General features: G+C 40.8%; 1 protein-coding gene across 3 annotated transcripts; it reads right to left on the bottom strand.

The window, feature by feature from the left end:
* Positions 1 to 378: 378 nt before the first annotated feature.
* Positions 379 to 17,708, bottom strand: MYL1 (myosin light chain 1). Of its 3 annotated transcripts, none has more exons than XM_079310622.1 (7): positions 17,533 to 17,708; positions 7,579 to 7,606; positions 4,355 to 4,498; positions 2,568 to 2,741; positions 1,992 to 2,069; positions 1,464 to 1,516; positions 379 to 693 (listed from the first exon to the last, which is right to left on the bottom strand). In XM_079310622.1, the coding sequence occupies exons 1-6, from the start codon at positions 17,650 to 17,652 to the stop codon at positions 1,488 to 1,490; spliced, it is 573 nt and encodes a 190-aa protein (XP_079166748.1). In that variant the 5' UTR covers positions 17,653 to 17,708; the 3' UTR covers positions 379 to 693; positions 1,464 to 1,487. The 3 variants fall into 3 exon arrangements, with proteins under 3 accessions (XP_079166748.1, XP_079166750.1, XP_079166749.1); XM_079310624.1 differs by lacking the exons at positions 7,579 to 7,606; positions 17,533 to 17,708 and adding exons at positions 7,856 to 7,880; positions 8,628 to 8,760; XM_079310623.1 differs by lacking the exon at positions 17,533 to 17,708 and adding an exon at positions 7,856 to 7,880.
* Between the last annotated feature and the right edge of the window lie 366 nt (positions 17,709 to 18,074).

Raw genomic sequence — 18,074 nt, 5'->3', positions numbered from 1 at the left:
AAGAGTGCTGCTTACCTGCTCTTGCAGCAGTACAGAGATTTTGCTGTGAAAAGTGACTCTGAACAGTCCCCTGCAGCAGGGCCACCCTGCCTGGTTTTGGATCTTGCACCACCTTTGGAGCTGGTCTTTTACTCCCAAAAATGTTGTAAGTGCTGATGTTTGTGAGAGTGCCCTAATTAATTACTCCTCCTCCCAGACCCCAAACAAAGAATTTTTCATTAGGATCAAGTGAAATGACCTACTGGAAATGTCCACATTTGTATTTTTTATAAAACTTTATTTTGTGGCATGCAATATTCAGGGAAAATTAATTAACTGCTGGATACTGCTTTGAGTGGGTTTGAACAGATGGGGAAAAAAGACTTCATAGCCACAAAGTGACCACAAGGATTTATGGATGTTTTATTTTTCCAAGAAATTACATTGTTTCAATGCAAATAACATGGAAAGAGATAACTGGGATGGATGGACCCTGGATGCTTGAGTTTATTCAGTAGTAGAGCTTATTCAAAAAGCTCAGGTTTTTTAAATGAAAGCGTAGTGTCCCAAAGGTGATACCCATGGATGTGCTGGTAAAAAATGGTGGGGTTGGAGTCATATCATCCAGTTCTATGCAGTTTCCATGTTGACAGACTGAGCAAGAATTTCAGGCATATCTCCAGTGCCATCTGGTCTTTCTAATTTTGGCTTGTTCTGGGAAGGAATGGGAGAGTTTTATTTGAAGTCAATGTTGGCTGAAGAAACACTTGCAAAATGACAAAGTGAGCCCTTGATTTCTGTTTTGAGGTGTTTGTTTCATACAGCTGGGAATGTGTATTTCCTTGGATCGAACAACTGGCAGTTCACATAAGCCCACAATAGTTTATTTGTATTTTAAAAGCAGCTGCTGTTTTGGGGGTTGTTTTGTGTGATTTTTTTTTTTCTTCCTCTGGACAAAATAGCAGCATATAAGGGTTAGGGGGTGGGGGTGTTCTTGTTTTATTTTCCCCCACTTGTGGAAAAGTCCTAAATAATTGGGTACATTTGAAGCCCTCTTTTGGCTACTGATAATGACTGTGACAATATTCTTCAGATGATTATTTTGGTTCAAGACCTGTTCTCAGTAGCTCACATGAATATTAAGGCCACTCTACAGAAATCTACAAATTATTGGAAGGTATTGCTTTGATTTCAATTTTAAAAAATTAGTTGTTCTTCTAGGATAAATATCTCAGACTGTCAATTTGCATTGTGTTTGAAAAGTTTGCTAAACACCAATGAGTTGCAGGGCTGTGAACAAGAGCCAGGAACCTGCACTCCTGCTGTCTTTGCTTTTGGACAACAGCCTCATTTCATTATTTTCATATTGTTGGGGAAATGTTGGTGTCATGGTTTTGTAGCTTGTGTTGTCTATGAATATACAGAAACCTTTACGGATAGCAAGCAGATGAAGTTAATTGTGCAAATGAGAAGAACATACATACCAATTGGTACCTGGGGAATTCCTCTTAGACAGACAGGATGTGCTTTACAAATGCTGTGGAAAAATACAGATATGCTAGTTAGAAGGAGCAGCAAATGTTATATAACATTTGGGAAATAACTTGGGAAATAACTCTAAAATTAACAGCTGTTCATGAGCTGATGGCATTAAAATAACTACCTGCTTGGATTTGATCTGATACAGTGATGAAAGTTTTAAGTGTTCAATGTTGTACAAATTAAGCTCTCTTCTTGCTTAAGTGTGATAGGACAGTAGCTATTGGATAGAATCACTGCAACTGCTCTACAGAAAGAGTTTGGTGTTGATCCAAACAGCCTCTGCTGTGGTTGAGTGGAGTCTTTTGCATGGTAGCACTGCAGGATAAGCATATTGCCATGTTTTCACACAAAAGTCCTTTGACCTAACTCAGCTGGATATTTATCTGATTGGCCTGAGAAGCTAAAAGGCCACTGTGATGGAACTGCAAGAGGGGAGAAATGTAGGGTGGATGTTGAACTCTTGCACCTACCCTCGTAGTTGATGCAGCCATTTGAGTCCTCCTGGCCTTTCATGAGTTCGTCTACTTCTTCTTCTGTCATCTTCTCACCTGAGAGTGGAGAGAACTTGTCTCATTCTTCCACACAGAACTGAGGCTGAAACCAACTGCTTCTACACAGGCTTTCCTTATTTTATGAGTTAGTGAAAAAATACCTATATATGACATGAGCTTAAATAATTTTAACTTTCTTTAGAAGACAGAGACACATAGGGATTCTGAGATCAGAGATGCATAGGGATTCTGATTATTCCTACAGAGTAAAGAAATTTCTATGCAGCAAATCCTCTACTTTTTTCTCTCTATTCATCAAATAACAGTCACTCCTAATATCTTGTCTGACTTTAGATGTCATAAGCCTAACCTTTTCCTTTGGTCTCTAGTAGGAACCCCAAAGCTCTGATTGCTCTCTTTGTGGATTCACAGTTAGGAAACCCAGAGTCTTGGTAGCTTCCTACCTCTTCAAACTGTTTGAACTACCTTTCCTTCTTGTCTCATGCCTCAAGAGCAGCAGTAGGGGAAGGGCTTGCAGAGAGGATGGTCCCTTACCCAGAGTAGCCAGCACATGGCGGAGCTCAGCGCCCATGACTGTGCCATTGCCTTCCTTGTCAAAGACACGCAGACCTTCAACAAAGTCCTCAAAGGTGCCCTGCTCCTTGTTGTTGGCAGCTGCTTGCAGCATGGGCAGGAACTCCTCAAAAGTAATCTTCTTGGCATTCATCTCTGGGGAAAAACCAAACCACTAGTTGTTACGTGCTAGATATTTGTATGTGTATTCCTTAGTCATATTTGCACTCAAATGTGGAAGAGCCTCCCCTATCTCCTTTGCACAGCTCTTTCTTGCCTTTAGACTTTGTCTTAGAAATTGACAGTTCCTTTGCAGAATCTGGATTCTCTTATCCTATGAGTTAGTTTTCACATACATCTGATTTTTCACATCCAGGATCCTTCTCACATAGCTTTATATGCTTGTGTGCATGCTATATTTTTCTTTCAGAAATGGAATTTGCTGTATGAGTTAATCTTTGAAGATACTTAGGGAGTGAGGGAACTGCAGAATACAGTCAAACAAAAATCTTGAGCCCCAGCAACGGGGAAAAGGTAACCAGGGTGAGATGTGGTGACTTAGACAAGCTGCTGAGGTTGCTCACATGTTACTGACCTCTTCAGGGTCTCTTTGATGTGGTGGCAGAGCCTCTTAGCAAAAGAATAAACTAATTAAAACTAGGAAAGTACAGTGTGGTGTGTTGCCAATAGTAAATTTGGGCATGTCCACAATGGAGGTGTAAGATCTCTTGAGCTTAGTCCATGTAAGCCCTTTCCTCTCATGAGCCAAAAGTTGTAGTCTTCAGTGAGAATTTCCCCAAGTGTTGCTCATTTTGGTTTGTTTTGGGGTTTTTTTAAGCAAGGCTGCCAAATGAAAGAATATTTTTTATTCTTTCTTCTTTCCTCCTGGGTCTTTCCATTGCCAGCCTTCATCTGGGCAGCAACAAAATATAATAAATGGAAATAGATGGACAGATACTTGGCATTATACAGTTGTTACAAAATCTATTTTACCGTGCTGATATATCAAAGTCACTGTCAGTTATTGCTGGAATCACTGAAAGTCCTTATATGATCTCACCTCTGTGTTAGCCCTCAATGCTTCTTGATGGTGCCAAAGCTTTCTGAATTGTTCCTTAGAGTTGTCAGGCCAGAGGATGTGCATATAATTTAGCCTGTCTTAATATGGTTCTGCATGACTGAAATCAGGGATCACCTTCTTCTAGGTCCTTCTTAAAATGAGGGGACTATAGTATTTATCCTTTCTTTTTATCTCTAAAGGGGAGGAAAAGGAAATAAAAAATGGCTGCAGTAATAAATGGCCAACACATACTTCAGTGTGCCCAGGTTTGTAGGAACTTTGGGAAGACCATTCCAGTCAGCTAAAATATACAAGTGGGCTCCCAGAGTCCCAGAGTGTGTATTGGTTTTTGCAGCTCTTGCACTGGAAGGACCTGAAGGGCTGAGCATGAGTTGTTAGAAATGGACTCACAGCTCTCCAAGCAGAGGCTGAGGCACTAATGGACTGTGAGCAGCAGTGAGTGTGTGTTATACCTACACTGAGCTGACACCAAAAGAGTCCCTAGAGAGAACTCCCTGTGTCTCAAGCAGAGGGTTTCCCTTTATTCCCCATCAGCACCATTCTCTTCCAAAGGAATGAGTGAAATACCATGTGTTGTTGCATGGTTCTTCTCACTCCCCATCAGAGCAAAAGCTCCCCTCTCTGCTGCTGTGACTGTTGGTGCTGTTCCCCAGTCCCAGAACAGCCCCAAAGGCTGTAGGGCACTCACCCTCCTTGCTGGGGTTTCCCAGGATTTTGTTGATCTCTGCATTGGTAGGGTTCTGCCCCAGTGCCCGGACGATATCGCCAACCTGGCTGAGGGTGATCTTGGCATCCCCAGTCCTGTCAAAGAGGAGGAAGGCCTCCTTGAAGTCTGCAAGAGAAAAGCAACACTGAGCCAGGCAGCTCCCTATTCACAAGGATGTGAGCCTGTTGTCTCCTGGCTCTGTTCCACTGACTCCAGGGGAATCTTTGGCCCACAGTCCCAAGAAAAACTCCTCCCCTCTGACATTTCAGTTTCACTATTTTTAAACTTTTATATCTACCTTTCCTGGCTCTAATAGCCATCAATAACTTTGTGATTGACCCTGTAGTAATTTCAAGGACAGGAAAAGATAAGTTCTCTACCAACACTGTCATTCAAGAACAGGTTTCTTCACATGATGTAGCATCAGATGATGAAATGTTGTTATCCACTGCACCTTATCTCTCCAGAGAACTGGGACTGTCAAGTGCCTGGCAGTGCAAAACCTTTGCCTGCTTCAGTGGGTTCTGCCTGCAATCCCAGCATCTCAACAACACAGGGCTAGTAGGAAACTTGAAGGTGGATTTCAAATGCTTTTACTGTTGTTTTCCCTTAAAATTGCCTTACAATAGGATTTCTGAAGATGTTTGTTCCCTCTTTTTTTCTGTTCTTTGTAGTTTATCCCTGCTTCCTACTGATGCATGAATATTCCACTGTTCCAGTGGAAGTACTCATGTGGTGCTTTTTCCTGGGCATTTCCATTGTGTTCACTTTGAGACTTCTTTCAGTGGTGCCAAGTGATCAGTGTTCAATTATTTCCCCTTGTTGTTCAAGGCCTTCACATTCAGGCATTTCTCCTACAAAAATCAGCACAGATAGTTGCCTTCATTTCATTGCCAGCCTTCATCTTGTGCTGTGAAGTTCCATGTCAATCATATTACTATATTTTTTGGTTTTTAAAATTGTTGGATTAAAGAAATGTGGCTTTAAAAAACAGAGGAGGGGACAAAGATCAACTGTGTGGCTAAAAAGCTGTCTTTGAACCCTATATGCCACAAACATCTTGGTCTGTGCTGTTGGTCTCTTCTGCACTGCAGTGTCTCATGGTGCTGTGGTTTAACTCCAAGTAAACCAAGTGAAATGTCTTTTTCTTGGCCATGATTCTCATCCAGCAGCCACACAGGCTTTGTGTCTCACAGCCTGTGTAATGTTCATTCTGCTTTGGGCAGGTTTAGGAGTAAGAAGCCACATTTTGGATCATGTCTTCATTCATCTTCTGCTGGGGATGTGATGCAGAGGTATTTATGTTTTTGCTTTATCTTCTTTGTACCACCTTGGTGGAGTTGTTGCTGGCACCCAGTAGAAGTGCTGATACACAGTGCCAGCCTGCTAGGCTTCAATCTAATCCATCTGAAACCAATCCTCTTACTGTCTCATCTGGGACACCTATAACCCTTTGCTGCCACCTTTCTTTCCTTCCACTTTTATTGCAGGGTATGAAATTATGGCCTTCTGGACTGTGTAGAGTTTCCTGATATCAGTTCCAATAGCTGAGGTGGGTGCAGCTGATTTATACTGTATGGTCTGATCTTTCATCTGCTAAATCAATGACATTTAGCTACAGTGAGGTATAAAACATTGCCAGTGTGCTAACAGCAAAGCCATCAGGAGAGTTTCTCCATTTTGTAAATCCTGTGAAGTTTTATGTTCACTGGGTTCTGAACATAGCTCCCCAATCTGGAGAAAAAGACTGATATATTTTTGTCTGTCAGGCATGCATTTCACTGCAATATATCTTCTTTGCTGTGGGTTTTTATTTTTAATTTATATTTTTTTAATGGCCAGTCCTAGTTTATACTTCTGCTAGAGCAAGCATGTTTAAAGTCTGTCTGAGGATGGTACTACCCAGCTGCTGGTCCATCAGCCTGTGTGGATGGAAATAGTTACTGAGGGTGAGAAATTCTCCCTCTCTCAAGTAGTTTCTATTTGCTCTGCTGCTTGGTTCAGCCATTGTAATGTTACAGCAGCTGGATGATCTGAAATACACAGGGAAACTGTAAGAAATATTTTGCTTCATTACACATGCCAGCAGCTTTGAATTAAGGATATTTTTCCATGAACCTACCCAGTCCTTTCGTAAAATTTTCAGAATTAAGAAGTAAGGAAGATTCCAAATGATTTCTCTTGTGACCAAGAGAGTTTGGACTGCAAGAAGAGAATTTTTACTACTCCCACTTGCTGCACTGTACCTCTCCTTATTGCTTTGATTGGTTTTACCAAGAGCAGGCTCATCTTCACAACATTTAGGGCTCTCTCAAGACCTGTTTCTAGCTATTCCACTCCCTCTGAATTTCTAGGAAATCCTTGTATCTTCCTTTTAAAACACTTTCTTCAGTCTACTCTATGTGTTACTAATTTTTTGACATTTTAAAATATTACTTAATATAGCCCAAATGCATATCTTAGGCTATTGAAACACTAACAATTAGATTTCCAGAGCTTCAGTGGGAACTATTGTTCATGTCATTGTCATCTTTGTCTTTCTAGAAGATTGAAACAAAAACTTTGGAAGCTGCAAGTTGCTTGTGAATCAAATAATACAGCAAGATGCTCAAGAATTGCAGCATATCCAGACCATTGTATAAGCAGCATTTTACACAAGTCACTTATTTGCTGACTATTTCCATGCTTAAAGAATACTTTTACACTAAAAGAGCCTTGGTTCCTCCCCTTCCACAACACCTCCTGGCAAAAGTGACATGTAGAACTCTTGCATCTTCTGTTCATGTGAGATTGCAAAGTCACTGTAGCTAAGTTAAATTTTCAGCCCACTTCCTCCTTCTGTTGTCTTCCTTCTGCCTATTTCCCCTGGGACTGTCAAGTTCAAGAGTTATTTTCAGCATCCTTGTGAAGAGCCAGAACATGAGCACAAGTTAAGAATATTCAGTGGGTAGAGACAGTGTATTTCCTCTTTGTACCATGGTATAAACTTCTCAGTTCAGATAGCATGAAAGCAAACATCCAGATTATGTGTAGATCTATGGTCACCTTCTTGTTCAGCATAAGTCATCACTGTTCTGAAGTCAAGAGTGTGGTGATTTATACCAGATGAAGTCTTAGCTCATTGTTTCATAAAGTTAATTTCGGAGCCTGCAGCTCTTTTTTGAACCCACATACATGTAAAATACATCATCTCTCTTGTAACTTACCATCCTGCTGCTCCTTGGAGAACTCGATCTGTTGGAAGGAAATCAATCACAAAAAATAGCTTAGGAAGGGGGGCTGGGGGACAACCTGTGTGTTTTCTAAAGCATCCAGCTCAATCCATGAGTCATCTTCCAGAAGAGCAAAATAGTGGCCTGTCAAATGTGCAGAAGTAATGCAGATAGCAAAAGAGCTCTTAAGGCTAGTGAATATTTAGCATTTGGTAACCATTTTGTTCCCCCTCCTGCCCCCCCATTAAAGTTTAACTTTGATTTCACTTACCATTGATTTCATCAGCAGAGAAGGACTGCAGATGGGGAGAAAAAGAGAGAGAAAAAAGAGAACTAGTACTGCTGAAAATGCACTGAGAGAAAATAAATAGCACAAAGTACCTGAGTGTTTCCACCACTGTCTTGCCTAATGTAGTTAGGCCATAGCAACCTAATCTAGCAACTTCCTGCATGAAAATGCATCAGCAAGTCTATTCTTGAAGTTTGCATTAAAATCTACATCCCAGGGAAAGTCAGAGCTGTGGCAAGAAGCAACAAAAACGGAAAGTCTCTAAACTAGAAAAGAAGTAGTTAATTACCATCAGGTCCATACATTGTTCTAGCATAGATCCATTTTAATTTTATAATTTGAAGTAATATTTTTAAACAAGCTGTTTTTTCATTAACATAGAAATTAAATTAATCCCTTTATGACTCAAATTAGGTTTTGATGGTACCTTGTCTCATAAAGTACTAATCTATTATATTTGCATATATAAAAATACCACCTTTCCTCACCACTTTAGCTGGTTGCATTTATTAAAAAAGTTTAGGAAATTGTTGGAAACTATGGGAGCTGCCCCGCCACTGTTGCCTGCATCAGAACTGAAGACTAACTGGAAACCTTTCACAGCCTTTTAGGTTTAAACAGGAAAACCAAGCAAACCCAAATTGTCTTCTGGACTGTCCTTCCCCCACCCCCCAAGACCTACCCTGGGCAAGAAGCTCTATTTACTGATGTAAAATACCCTGGCTGGCTTCTATTAGCTTTCCAGTGCACCCACCATGGTTGAGCTGGAAATGCAGAGCAGCAGGCAGGCAGGAGGGATTAGCTGAGAGGTTCTTGAGAGTGGTCCTGCTTTCCTTGCCTTTCTTCCCCTTATTTATCCCGTAGTGCTGACGGCATTGCCAGGATTAGGTGTCAGAAGGAAGAGGTCCCTCCCCTTGGCGAGTTCTTTAGCTTTCTTAGGGCAAAGTGACAGGAGGCTCCATGTCTTGATGGGCATCTTATGATGGTTATTTTTAGGAGGCTGAAGAGGGGCAGGGAGTGACAAGCAATAAGTTTGATTCATGTCAGCACTTTCTGGGTCCGTACCATCAGGAGGAGATATTCCTTGTCCAGACCTACCAAGACTTCCTTATAGGGAAGGATTCTATTTCTCTGATGAGCTGCAGGGTCAGTGAGCAAGGAGCATCGAGGGTGAGGAGTGCCACGTGTTTGCCATCTTGCAGGATGTGTGAGATGTAGCTGAATGGTTCCTCACATCTTTGCTGGGCTTTGCTCAACCCCTTACACGTGCCCAACATTAGATGAGTAGTACTGCTGCCTGTCTGCTCTGTTGACACTGAGTAGAAAAGTTATCTGTCCACAGAGGTGGTTTCCTGCTGTGAAGCTCTTCATCACATTTTCCAAATTTTTAACATTGCAAAGGGAAAAATTATCTGTGTGTTTTTGTATGAAGTTAGTGGCTGATGTGTAGATGTACCCTGCAGGGCAGTGGGAAATCTGTATTCATAGTAACCAGGGTGCTGGGTTTAGAGCTCTCAGGTGTGTGCAGGGTGCTGTTCAGGCATTTGTGAGGCTGAGACAAAGGAGAACCTGTGATAGAAGCTGAGGACCCCCAAAGACTTTGTGAATTGGAAAGATGTCTATTCATGATGGGGAAAGGGGTACTTGCTTTTTGGATTGAAGGGGATAATGGTAGGGAGCAGGATGTAGAGGCTGCAGCTTCTTTAGCAGCAAAGACCAAGGCCCACCATGTAGCATCTCCCAAGACCAGGTCAAACATCTGAATGGTTGTTAAGATGTGTAGAAGGATTGGCAAACTTTACTCCAAGCATCTTCCTTTCCCTCTTGCCAGGGTGGAAATAGTTGTGTGACAACAACAGAGTTTTGAACTCAAATACCCACTTTTAATTTCTATGGGTTACCTCTGCTAAGCAGTCACTACTCCTGGTTTTCTAAAGATGAGATATTAGTGAGAAAAATCTTCTCCTGTAGCTTGCTTAGTTACCCTGAAGAGAATCCCTGAAAATATACCTGAAGAGAGTGCCCTGAAAAGACTCAATCATAACCTTTATGATTGTGTCTTTTCAGTATGTTGAATACTCTGAATGAAAGAACCAAACTCAATCAGACTTCATTTTACTATTGTTTCTAAACTAATCAATCAAATTAAGTGGATTTGAGATATTAACCTCCTACTTCCTATTAAAAAAAAAAAAAGCAACTGCAAAAATTCTTCTGAGCTTGCCATTTTAGCTGGAAAATGCTCTGTTCAAACAAATTACTTGCATTTTTTAAAATATCTGGAAATATACTGAATATGATAAAAGCTCCACTGACATTTTTTTGCTTTTGGGTGTTTTTTTGTTGGGTTTTGTTTTTTTTTTTTTTTTTTTTTTTTTTTTTTTTTTTTTGCTATTTGTAATCTATTAGCCTGTGGGAACAGGGATGTGCTCATCATGATGTAGCCACAATCAGGTGTGGCTGCATAGAAAGAGGGGGCTGGAATTCAGGTGAGTGAGAAAGTTCATTGAGATCTTGGCTATCAACCCCCATGCATGAATAGGGGAGCTCTTGAAAGACTTGGGCAGAGCTGAAATGGAGTCTGGGTCAATGAAGTATGTTGATTTTTTTGGAATTTTATCTCTGCCCTCAATGTCTTGCTCTCCAGTGCTGGCAACTGGGAAATGTTCCTCTGAAAACAGATTTCAAATTTTTTTTTTTCCTTTTTTTTCTGTTTTAGGAAAATATGCCAAGCATAAAATAATTGTCTTGGTCATAGAAAACAGATACCTGGATTAGTCATCTGACTTAAATGAGCTATCAAATATTATCAGCTCAGAGGGGGCTACATATAAGCTGATTGTCTTTTGACTATATGAGAGTTGGGCTCAGAGTTCAGATGAGGAAAAACTAGTGCATCATATCAGTCCATCATTTTAGTACTGATCCTTGAATAAAATCTAACTAGGCAGAGTTTTACTGGGGAGGAATTTTCTAGCAAGGGCATGTTGCAATCACTTAAATTAAGAATCACCCAGCTCTAAGGCAATATGTCTGTTGGGGGGTTAAAATGTACTTGCTTTCAGTAAGGGCTGCTACAAAATAGCTGAGAGGAAAAATATTTCAAATACTCCTTAAAAGAAATTAAAGGTGAGATTTCCAATTCTAAAAGGAGATTTCAGAAAATTCAAAAGGGACAAATAGGTATTTTGCAGTGATCTGGTCTTTTTTTCTAATCCTGGCAGTGTTCTCTGCATTGTCAGAGGACACTGTGAGTCTTGAGGCATTAGAGATGATTTTGATATTTCGGGGAGTTCAGTTTAACAAAAACTGAATGCCCCACACCTAGCAAAAAGAATGAAAGGTTGAAGCAACTGCAATATGTGGGAAAGACCAGAATGACTTGGATTTCTCTAAATTAATATGGCCCTTATTTATGGGCAGTTATTATCCAGAAGGCTCTCTGCACAAAAGAAAAAGGTGGTGTGTTTTGAGTTTGGGTTTTTTTCCTTTGTTCATTTTGTTGCTTACATTGTTTGTGATTACCTTCTAGTAATTCTGTTCCCAGAGGCATTTTAACCAGATCCCAGTTAAAGGGGTTGTATGCAACTCTTTATCGCCAGCTGAATGGATAACAAATCCACACAAATCCTAATTTCCAAACTGTCAACAAAATTTCTGATTTCCCACAAAAACTGGTTTATGTGCCTTAGGGCCCCAAGCTTTGCAGTGTGATGCTGCACTCACCTTTTTAGGCTGCAGGGCACTGGGACTGTGTGCAGCTGTGCTGAGGGGCAGCTCCTTGTGCTCACTGAAACTCAGGAAAGGTCTGGACAGGATGAAAAGCCCTGGGAAAAGGTGCTGCTGGGGGTTAAAGCATGGAGGAGCTCCATCTGTTTGTCATCTCTTGATGAGTGACAAGAAGTGAATCATCTTAAGAGTTTATTAGAGAATCACCAGCTATTTCAAGGTAGTGTCTAAAAGAGACTTTGACATATCAGATATCTTGGAAAATCAGAGAGGAGAAAAATTGAGATTCTCCTAGGATACTCATTGTATATTTAGCCTTCTTTTCAGGACTAGAGGGATTTTTTAAAATTAATTTTAATTAAGATAGCATTGTGCCTACAATAGTTTATATGATACCTGCTCACTATTAATGTCTTCTCCTTGGTTAATACAGCTACACCTCTTTTCTAGCAGAGATCTCTGAGTGCAGGATTCCACAGCTTCCAGACCCCTCTGAAAAGCAGGTTGTCCTTTTCCTATCCCTCACCTCGTGAATGCCACGGGTTTTAGAGAGGCTGCTTCTCATTTAAGAAAGAATTAACATGATGGATTTAGCTTCCTGCAATAGGAGGCAGAGAAACATTAGAAGAAGAGCTCTTGAGAAACCGAGGTCTGTTTTGAGGGCAGAGTTGCCTAGAAATACAATTGAAGAATGAATGAAAACAACCCCCATTAATAAAAGAGAGAAAATGGCATGTGTGAGATGCTATGAGATTTGAAATAATAGTTCAGAAATATCTGTTTAAATGACTTGACTGCAGATTAATTTGACTTTTTTCCCTAAGCATTTTGTGTAACTTTCCAGTTCAGGGATTTTTAAAACTTGAAACTTCGCAGTTACTTTGCAGCTGTGCAAAAACTTTTGGATGAGCCTTGACGTTTAATTAACGTGCCCTTCTGAAATGTCTGGGTGTGATATGTGCTGTCCCTGCACTCCTGATCACACCCTTTCAAAAACATTCCATTAGCTTCGGGGAGAAAGTGCCTTCAGCTCTTTTCATTTGTAAACAAGCCCCGTTTCTAATTGCTTTTGTGCTTTATTGTGTATAATCAAGGGGATACACAAGAGGCGAGGCTCTGGGGCCCTGCTTTTGGAGGGATTTCTTGTTTTAACATGCCTCCCTGTGGCACTGATAGAGTATTAATGTAATTTAAACGCTTGCTGCTTGACATTTAAGTGCCCTGTGGTAAACCAGCCAGTTGAAAGTGCTTCTTGGCAGTGGGTATAAGATGTAATAAAGCCTTAGTGAAGCAAGGGCAGTTTTCCAGGTTGCTTACTTCATATCTCCTTACAGACAACTTCTTTCTCTGCTTGTCATTGGCTAAATTTGTCACCTTCTTCTTGCCTTATGTAAGATTAACTTGAATATCTTGTTACTATCTTTTACAACGTCTCTGTGCTCTCAAGAGGCTTAAAACCGTATTTTAGAAATATTGTGGAGTAGTTTTGATGGGACTAAGGCTCTACCACATAACTCCTGTTAACACTTGGAGTTACCCTGTGAGCTCTCAAAATGTTGCATTTTGTGTATTTTGCTTTCTACCGTTTCTACCAAAGTTTGTCATTCACCAGAGCCTCCCAAGGCTATAGCATTCCTTTTAAAATGTTGCTAAAGCTGTGATTACTAAGAATGGGTCTTGTTTAAAGAAAAAAATAATTATTTTTCAAACAATTTTTCCAGTTAGCGACATTAAGGGAAATTTTCTAGTAACATATGTGGGTAGTCTCTACTTTTGATGGGCTCCTTGCTTAGCAGCAGTTTAGGAGGAAAAGGAGGCAAAGTTCTTCTGAAAGCTTTGTAAACAGAACTAAGCTGTGGGTTTTGACAGCTGCCCCCTTCCTACCTGTAAGGACACTTGGGACTGGTGACTTTGTCCAACACCCGTCCTAGGAAATCCTTCTGCAGTCACAGCTGGAGACAGATCAGGCATAATTTGAAGACCTGAGCCAAAAGCTTCAAGTAAAAACCTGCCATTTCCTAAGAGAGCCCTTAGCACTTTTGAGCAAAGCTACTCTTGGCATTCCTGCTCTCACTCCATGGCTTCATGTGGAGTTTGCTTCAGCTGACATTTGCAGTGCTGCTTGGTTTCTGTCAGTGCATTTCAGTGGGTTTCTCTCTCTCTGGTTACATCCAAAGCAACGTCTGTTCAGAGATAACCTACTCAAGTAGTGAATGTAACAAGAAATAATGACACTTGGAGAGACACTTTTTACTGCCTTAAGAGCTCTGCAGTTAAAAACAATCAGGGTTAAAACAACCATGGCTTGCTTCCATGCAACAGGCATTATCACCATGCATCACACAGTTACACAAGATTTTAGCAAGTCTTTACTAGTTGGGAGCTTTTAATTGTTTTTCTTATAAGCATTTGGGTGGCTTATCTGCAGTTGGGCATGGCATAATTGATGTCCTGGGATTTCAGTCTTGAAAACACCAGCACAGGGACCCTGAACCACACTTCCACTGTGGACACTTGCCCAATCTCTGTCTCTACTCAAGGGAAGATACTCAGCTGTATCCCTGAAGTAAAGGACCTGCTGTGAGACCAGATCAAGGCATCAGACATTCAGATCACCACGTGCAGAGCAGAAACCTGTGAGACACTGCCCTCAGCATCTTCAGCACTCGCATCCCAAAAATTCCCAGTTGGTTTTATGAGCCTGGGCTCTGTCCAAGGCCTGGTTCCATGTGCTGGGAAGGACCCTTAGATTTCCACTAGAAAAAACCATACTTTTCTGGTTGGTAATAGGGACTAAAATATACAGATTTATGCAATGGGAAGTTTATCTATTTCCCACTGTCTCTGTTGCAAAACCAAGCACGAGACATCTGCATCATTCATGTTTCATCCCAGTTGTTGCAGACACAAACCCATAGTAGTGCTTTTAATGAGTTAAACATTTCTTGTCACTCAAGCTTGTCTGATAAAACACATAAGCTGTGTTTTTATGAGTGTACTGGGCCACAGTTTTAATTGCAGAATTCCTAGGTTCTCTTAAAAAAATTATCTATATGGTCATTTTGATTTTAATCATGGTTGGTTCCTAGTGGTGGCTCTCACCTGCATCCACTGCCCTGTTCCCTTCTTGTTATTATTTAATCGACATGTTAGTAGGAAGGAAAATTGGAAATATACATTTTGTCTGGAGACGCTTGTGCAAAGCAGGTTGAGTTTTTATGCTGTTCCTTGAGTAGAGGGAAATAGGTCTTCACATTTCCATTTAAAAGCAAGTTCTTTGTCCCTGCCTTCACTCTCCTCCTGTGGTTGTTGTACTGTAGCCCAAGGTGAGCTGTAAAAGGGCAGAGTTTAGAGATTTGAGTGTACCAGTTGGGTATTCCTGTTGCTCAGTTTTATAGTCAATAGATGTTGCTCAGAAATAGAATATTTTATATTAGCTGCTGCTGGCATTAGCATATCACCAAATATTTGCTCTTATTGGGTTCATTTCAAGAGACTGATAAAGGACAGAAAAGAGCGAATGTTCTGTCACAACTTTGTCACAGATCCTGATGGTGATAGAAAAACTCAGCTTGAGTACTCTTAAGGAAGGAGGGAAAAAAAAGCACCAAAGTTGCAAAATGTGTGCTCCAAAAAGTCCAGAAAACCAAGTTCCCTGAAGATGGGCCAAGAAGGGCATCTGTTTGTAAACCAATTTGTTTTGGAGACTGTTCTGAATTCTGATGCCAACTGAGGATGAAGTGCACAAATTTGGCTGCTGTAAACCCTGTTTGGGCAACTCTGCCCTTACCCACCCCAGCTGGAACAAGGGGCTTGGATGTGTCTTTATAAAAGCTAACAAAGCCTTCTCTGTGTGTTCACCTGCTGTGTGGCTCCTCAAATCATCATGGCACTGTAGCCTGGCATTCCCACTCACCTCTCTTGAGTAGCAAGCTGCTAATTCCCTGAGGACTGCAGCACAGCCCAGCTGATCTTGTTTAAAGATCAAAAGCTTGATGTAGCTTTTGTCTCCGTGTCTGGTAAATCACTGCCAAGAGCTCCAGGTGAGGATTATTCACTGAGTCCCAGTCAAAAGCTTAGTTTTAAGGACTCCCTGCTTCCAAAGTTTTTCTGGAAATGGTGCTGTACCTTTCATCATGCTGAGAATTTGGTGATTGAATGGAAGGACTGAGAAATAATTGAGGGACTGGGCTAAGACTCAATGAACTTTGATTTCTTTCTCTGCCACACATCCTAGACAAGTTACTTATAACCTGAAATTGTTTCTCTTCACTGCCTGAACTCTCAAAATGTGAAAAGGGGTAAAAATCCATGGTGGCTGGTTTGGACCTGAAAGAAAATATTTTGTCTGTTATCTTTCAAAAGAAAGTCCCCCTTCTTTTATCAGTCTGAATATGACAGAACCTGGAGAGTTCTCTCTGTTCTACCATGTGCATTTCTTGCTGCTATTTCCTTTGAGTGAACTGCAAAGATGCCTCAGAGTGCTATCTGACATTTTTTAGCTGGTAATATATTATTATTTATGTAAAGATAGATTAGCTAGGTTCAATGGAGTTCAAAATTCTATTTTCCCCTGATTAACTGGACATAGAAAGCTATCAAATCATATTAAGTTATTTAGCTTGGTTCCCATCATCTACTGCAATGCGAGGCCTAATCTGATTTTCAGACAGTATGCTCAAAACTAGTGGGTTTTCCATGCACTCTTCAAATTTCTAAGTATTTCAAAATGTCTTTTTTTTTTTTTTTTTTCTCTTCTTGTCAGTGGCTTCAGCTTTAATCTTGTGAGAAGACACATACCTTTTTAGAAAAATACTGACTACAGATTGGGAAAATAAAGTAAACTTGGAGAAGTTTAAATGGCTTTACATCTCAGGACTGTATGTATTAAGGTATCTGAAATACAATTAATCATGTATAGGTCCTATTAGCAGTATTTATCCTTCTTTTACCCATAATAGGCATGATTCTTTATGTAGAATTTAGCAAATTGGTCCTGGGACCAATCAGCTTGCCAGGTAGGTGCAGAATAACTATTTATAGTCCTACTCAGAGAAACTAGTCTGTCTCTTCATCTCTTAACTGCTCAGCCTCCCTCTGCTTTTCCCTAAGTAAAGAATCTCCCAAAATGGAGTTTTCTTCAGAGGGTCAGGGCAACAGTTAGTGATGTTGGTTGACATGTAGATTCTAAAGACATGAAAACAAATGACAGTGCAGTCAGAGGGAAACCTCCAAAAGACTCTTTCTCTTTGTTGCTTTCGATTTGCAGCAAATTATAAATTCTGAGCAAACATATAAGGATGAGAAATGCTTCCATCCATGGCTTTCTTGCTCATGGACTTACCAATGTTTGTTGTACAGTGTAAATTAAAAGAAAAAGGCAAATTTGCAAAATCTCTTTGTTTTAAACTCTTTTGTTTTGTTTCTTTTAAACATAAGTCATATCGATCTCAAAGCACATGACCAAAAGGTCATCAGGTGGTTCAAAACTTTGGAAAATAATTCTACACTATAAAAGATTACTTTTTGTACAGAGCTATGGGAAGACATTGTATTTCAAGTTTCAGTAACCCCTTTCCTGTCCTCATGTACCTACTTTAGGGTATTTTGGTTTTATTTTGTTGTGCCATTTATCTTTACAGAAGTGGTAAGACTGGTACCAATTGGGTAAAAAGTTCTGAGGCCCACACTCCAGCATATTTTTGCCATCCCCAGGCTTCACTCCTTTGTTAAACCATGCAGCATGCCTTACAGCCTGCAGCTACTAAAATGGCCAAAAGCTCAGCAGGTCAGCAAATCCACTGGCTGAGGTTTCTCATTCATTTCCTCGCAGTGCCCGGACTGGAACCAAACACACTCCAGGCTTCACTGCAGCTCTCAGGCAGGGCTCTGCTGCCTTCCCCCACACCAGCACATGCTCACCCCTTTACCTTGATGCTCTTGAGGTCGATGGCAGGTTCTTTGGGCTTGGCTGGTGCAGGTGCAGGTGCTGGTGCAGGCGCTGGAGCTGCGGCTGCTGCTGGTTTCTTTACGTCCTTCTTTGGTGCCATTTTGTGCTGCTTAAACTGGGAAGTAAAAGTGCCCTAAAAATATTTAAAAAAAAAAAAACAACACCCAACCTAAAAAACCCACTTAACAAGTGATTCCTGGGAGAGGAGCAGTGGTCAGAATGAGCTACAGCCTGCACCCTGGAGGAATGAGCTACAGCCTGGACCCGATGTGCTAAACCCTGTAAGGGCATATATATATTTCACTTAGTGCCTCATACAGTCCTGACACATGCAGCTGGATTGGACAGCCTGATAATCAAGGGGGATGTCATTCTAGCTAGAGCTATAAATGGAATATAAGAGTTCAGGGCTTCATGAGATCAAGGGACTTTTTTCCCCTTTAAAACAAGTGCACCTCCCCTGTATTTTTTATGCATGCAAAGGAGAGGGAAATATAACAAGCCCGGTTTCAGATCTGCTCT

Source organism: Erithacus rubecula (genome assembly GCF_903797595.1).
Source record: "Erithacus rubecula genome assembly, chromosome: 8".
NCBI lineage: Eukaryota > Metazoa > Chordata > Aves > Passeriformes > Muscicapidae > Erithacus > Erithacus rubecula.
The sequence above is the reverse complement of the archived record's forward strand: the minus strand, read 5'-3'. Positions and strand labels throughout refer to the sequence as shown.

Coding starts and splice junctions, on each gene's coding strand:
- MYL1 (XM_079310622.1), bottom strand. CDS start 17,652: ATGGCACCAAAGAAGGACGTAAAGAAACCAGCAGCAGCCGCAGCTCCA. Junction 4,499..7,578: donor CTCCAAGGAGCAGCAGGATG/GTAAGTTACAAG, acceptor TTTCTCTTGCAG/ACTTCAAGGAGGCCTTCCTC. Junction 2,742..4,354: donor GGGAAACCCCAGCAAGGAGG/GTGAGTGCCCTA, acceptor GTTTTTCCCCAG/AGATGAATGCCAAGAAGATT.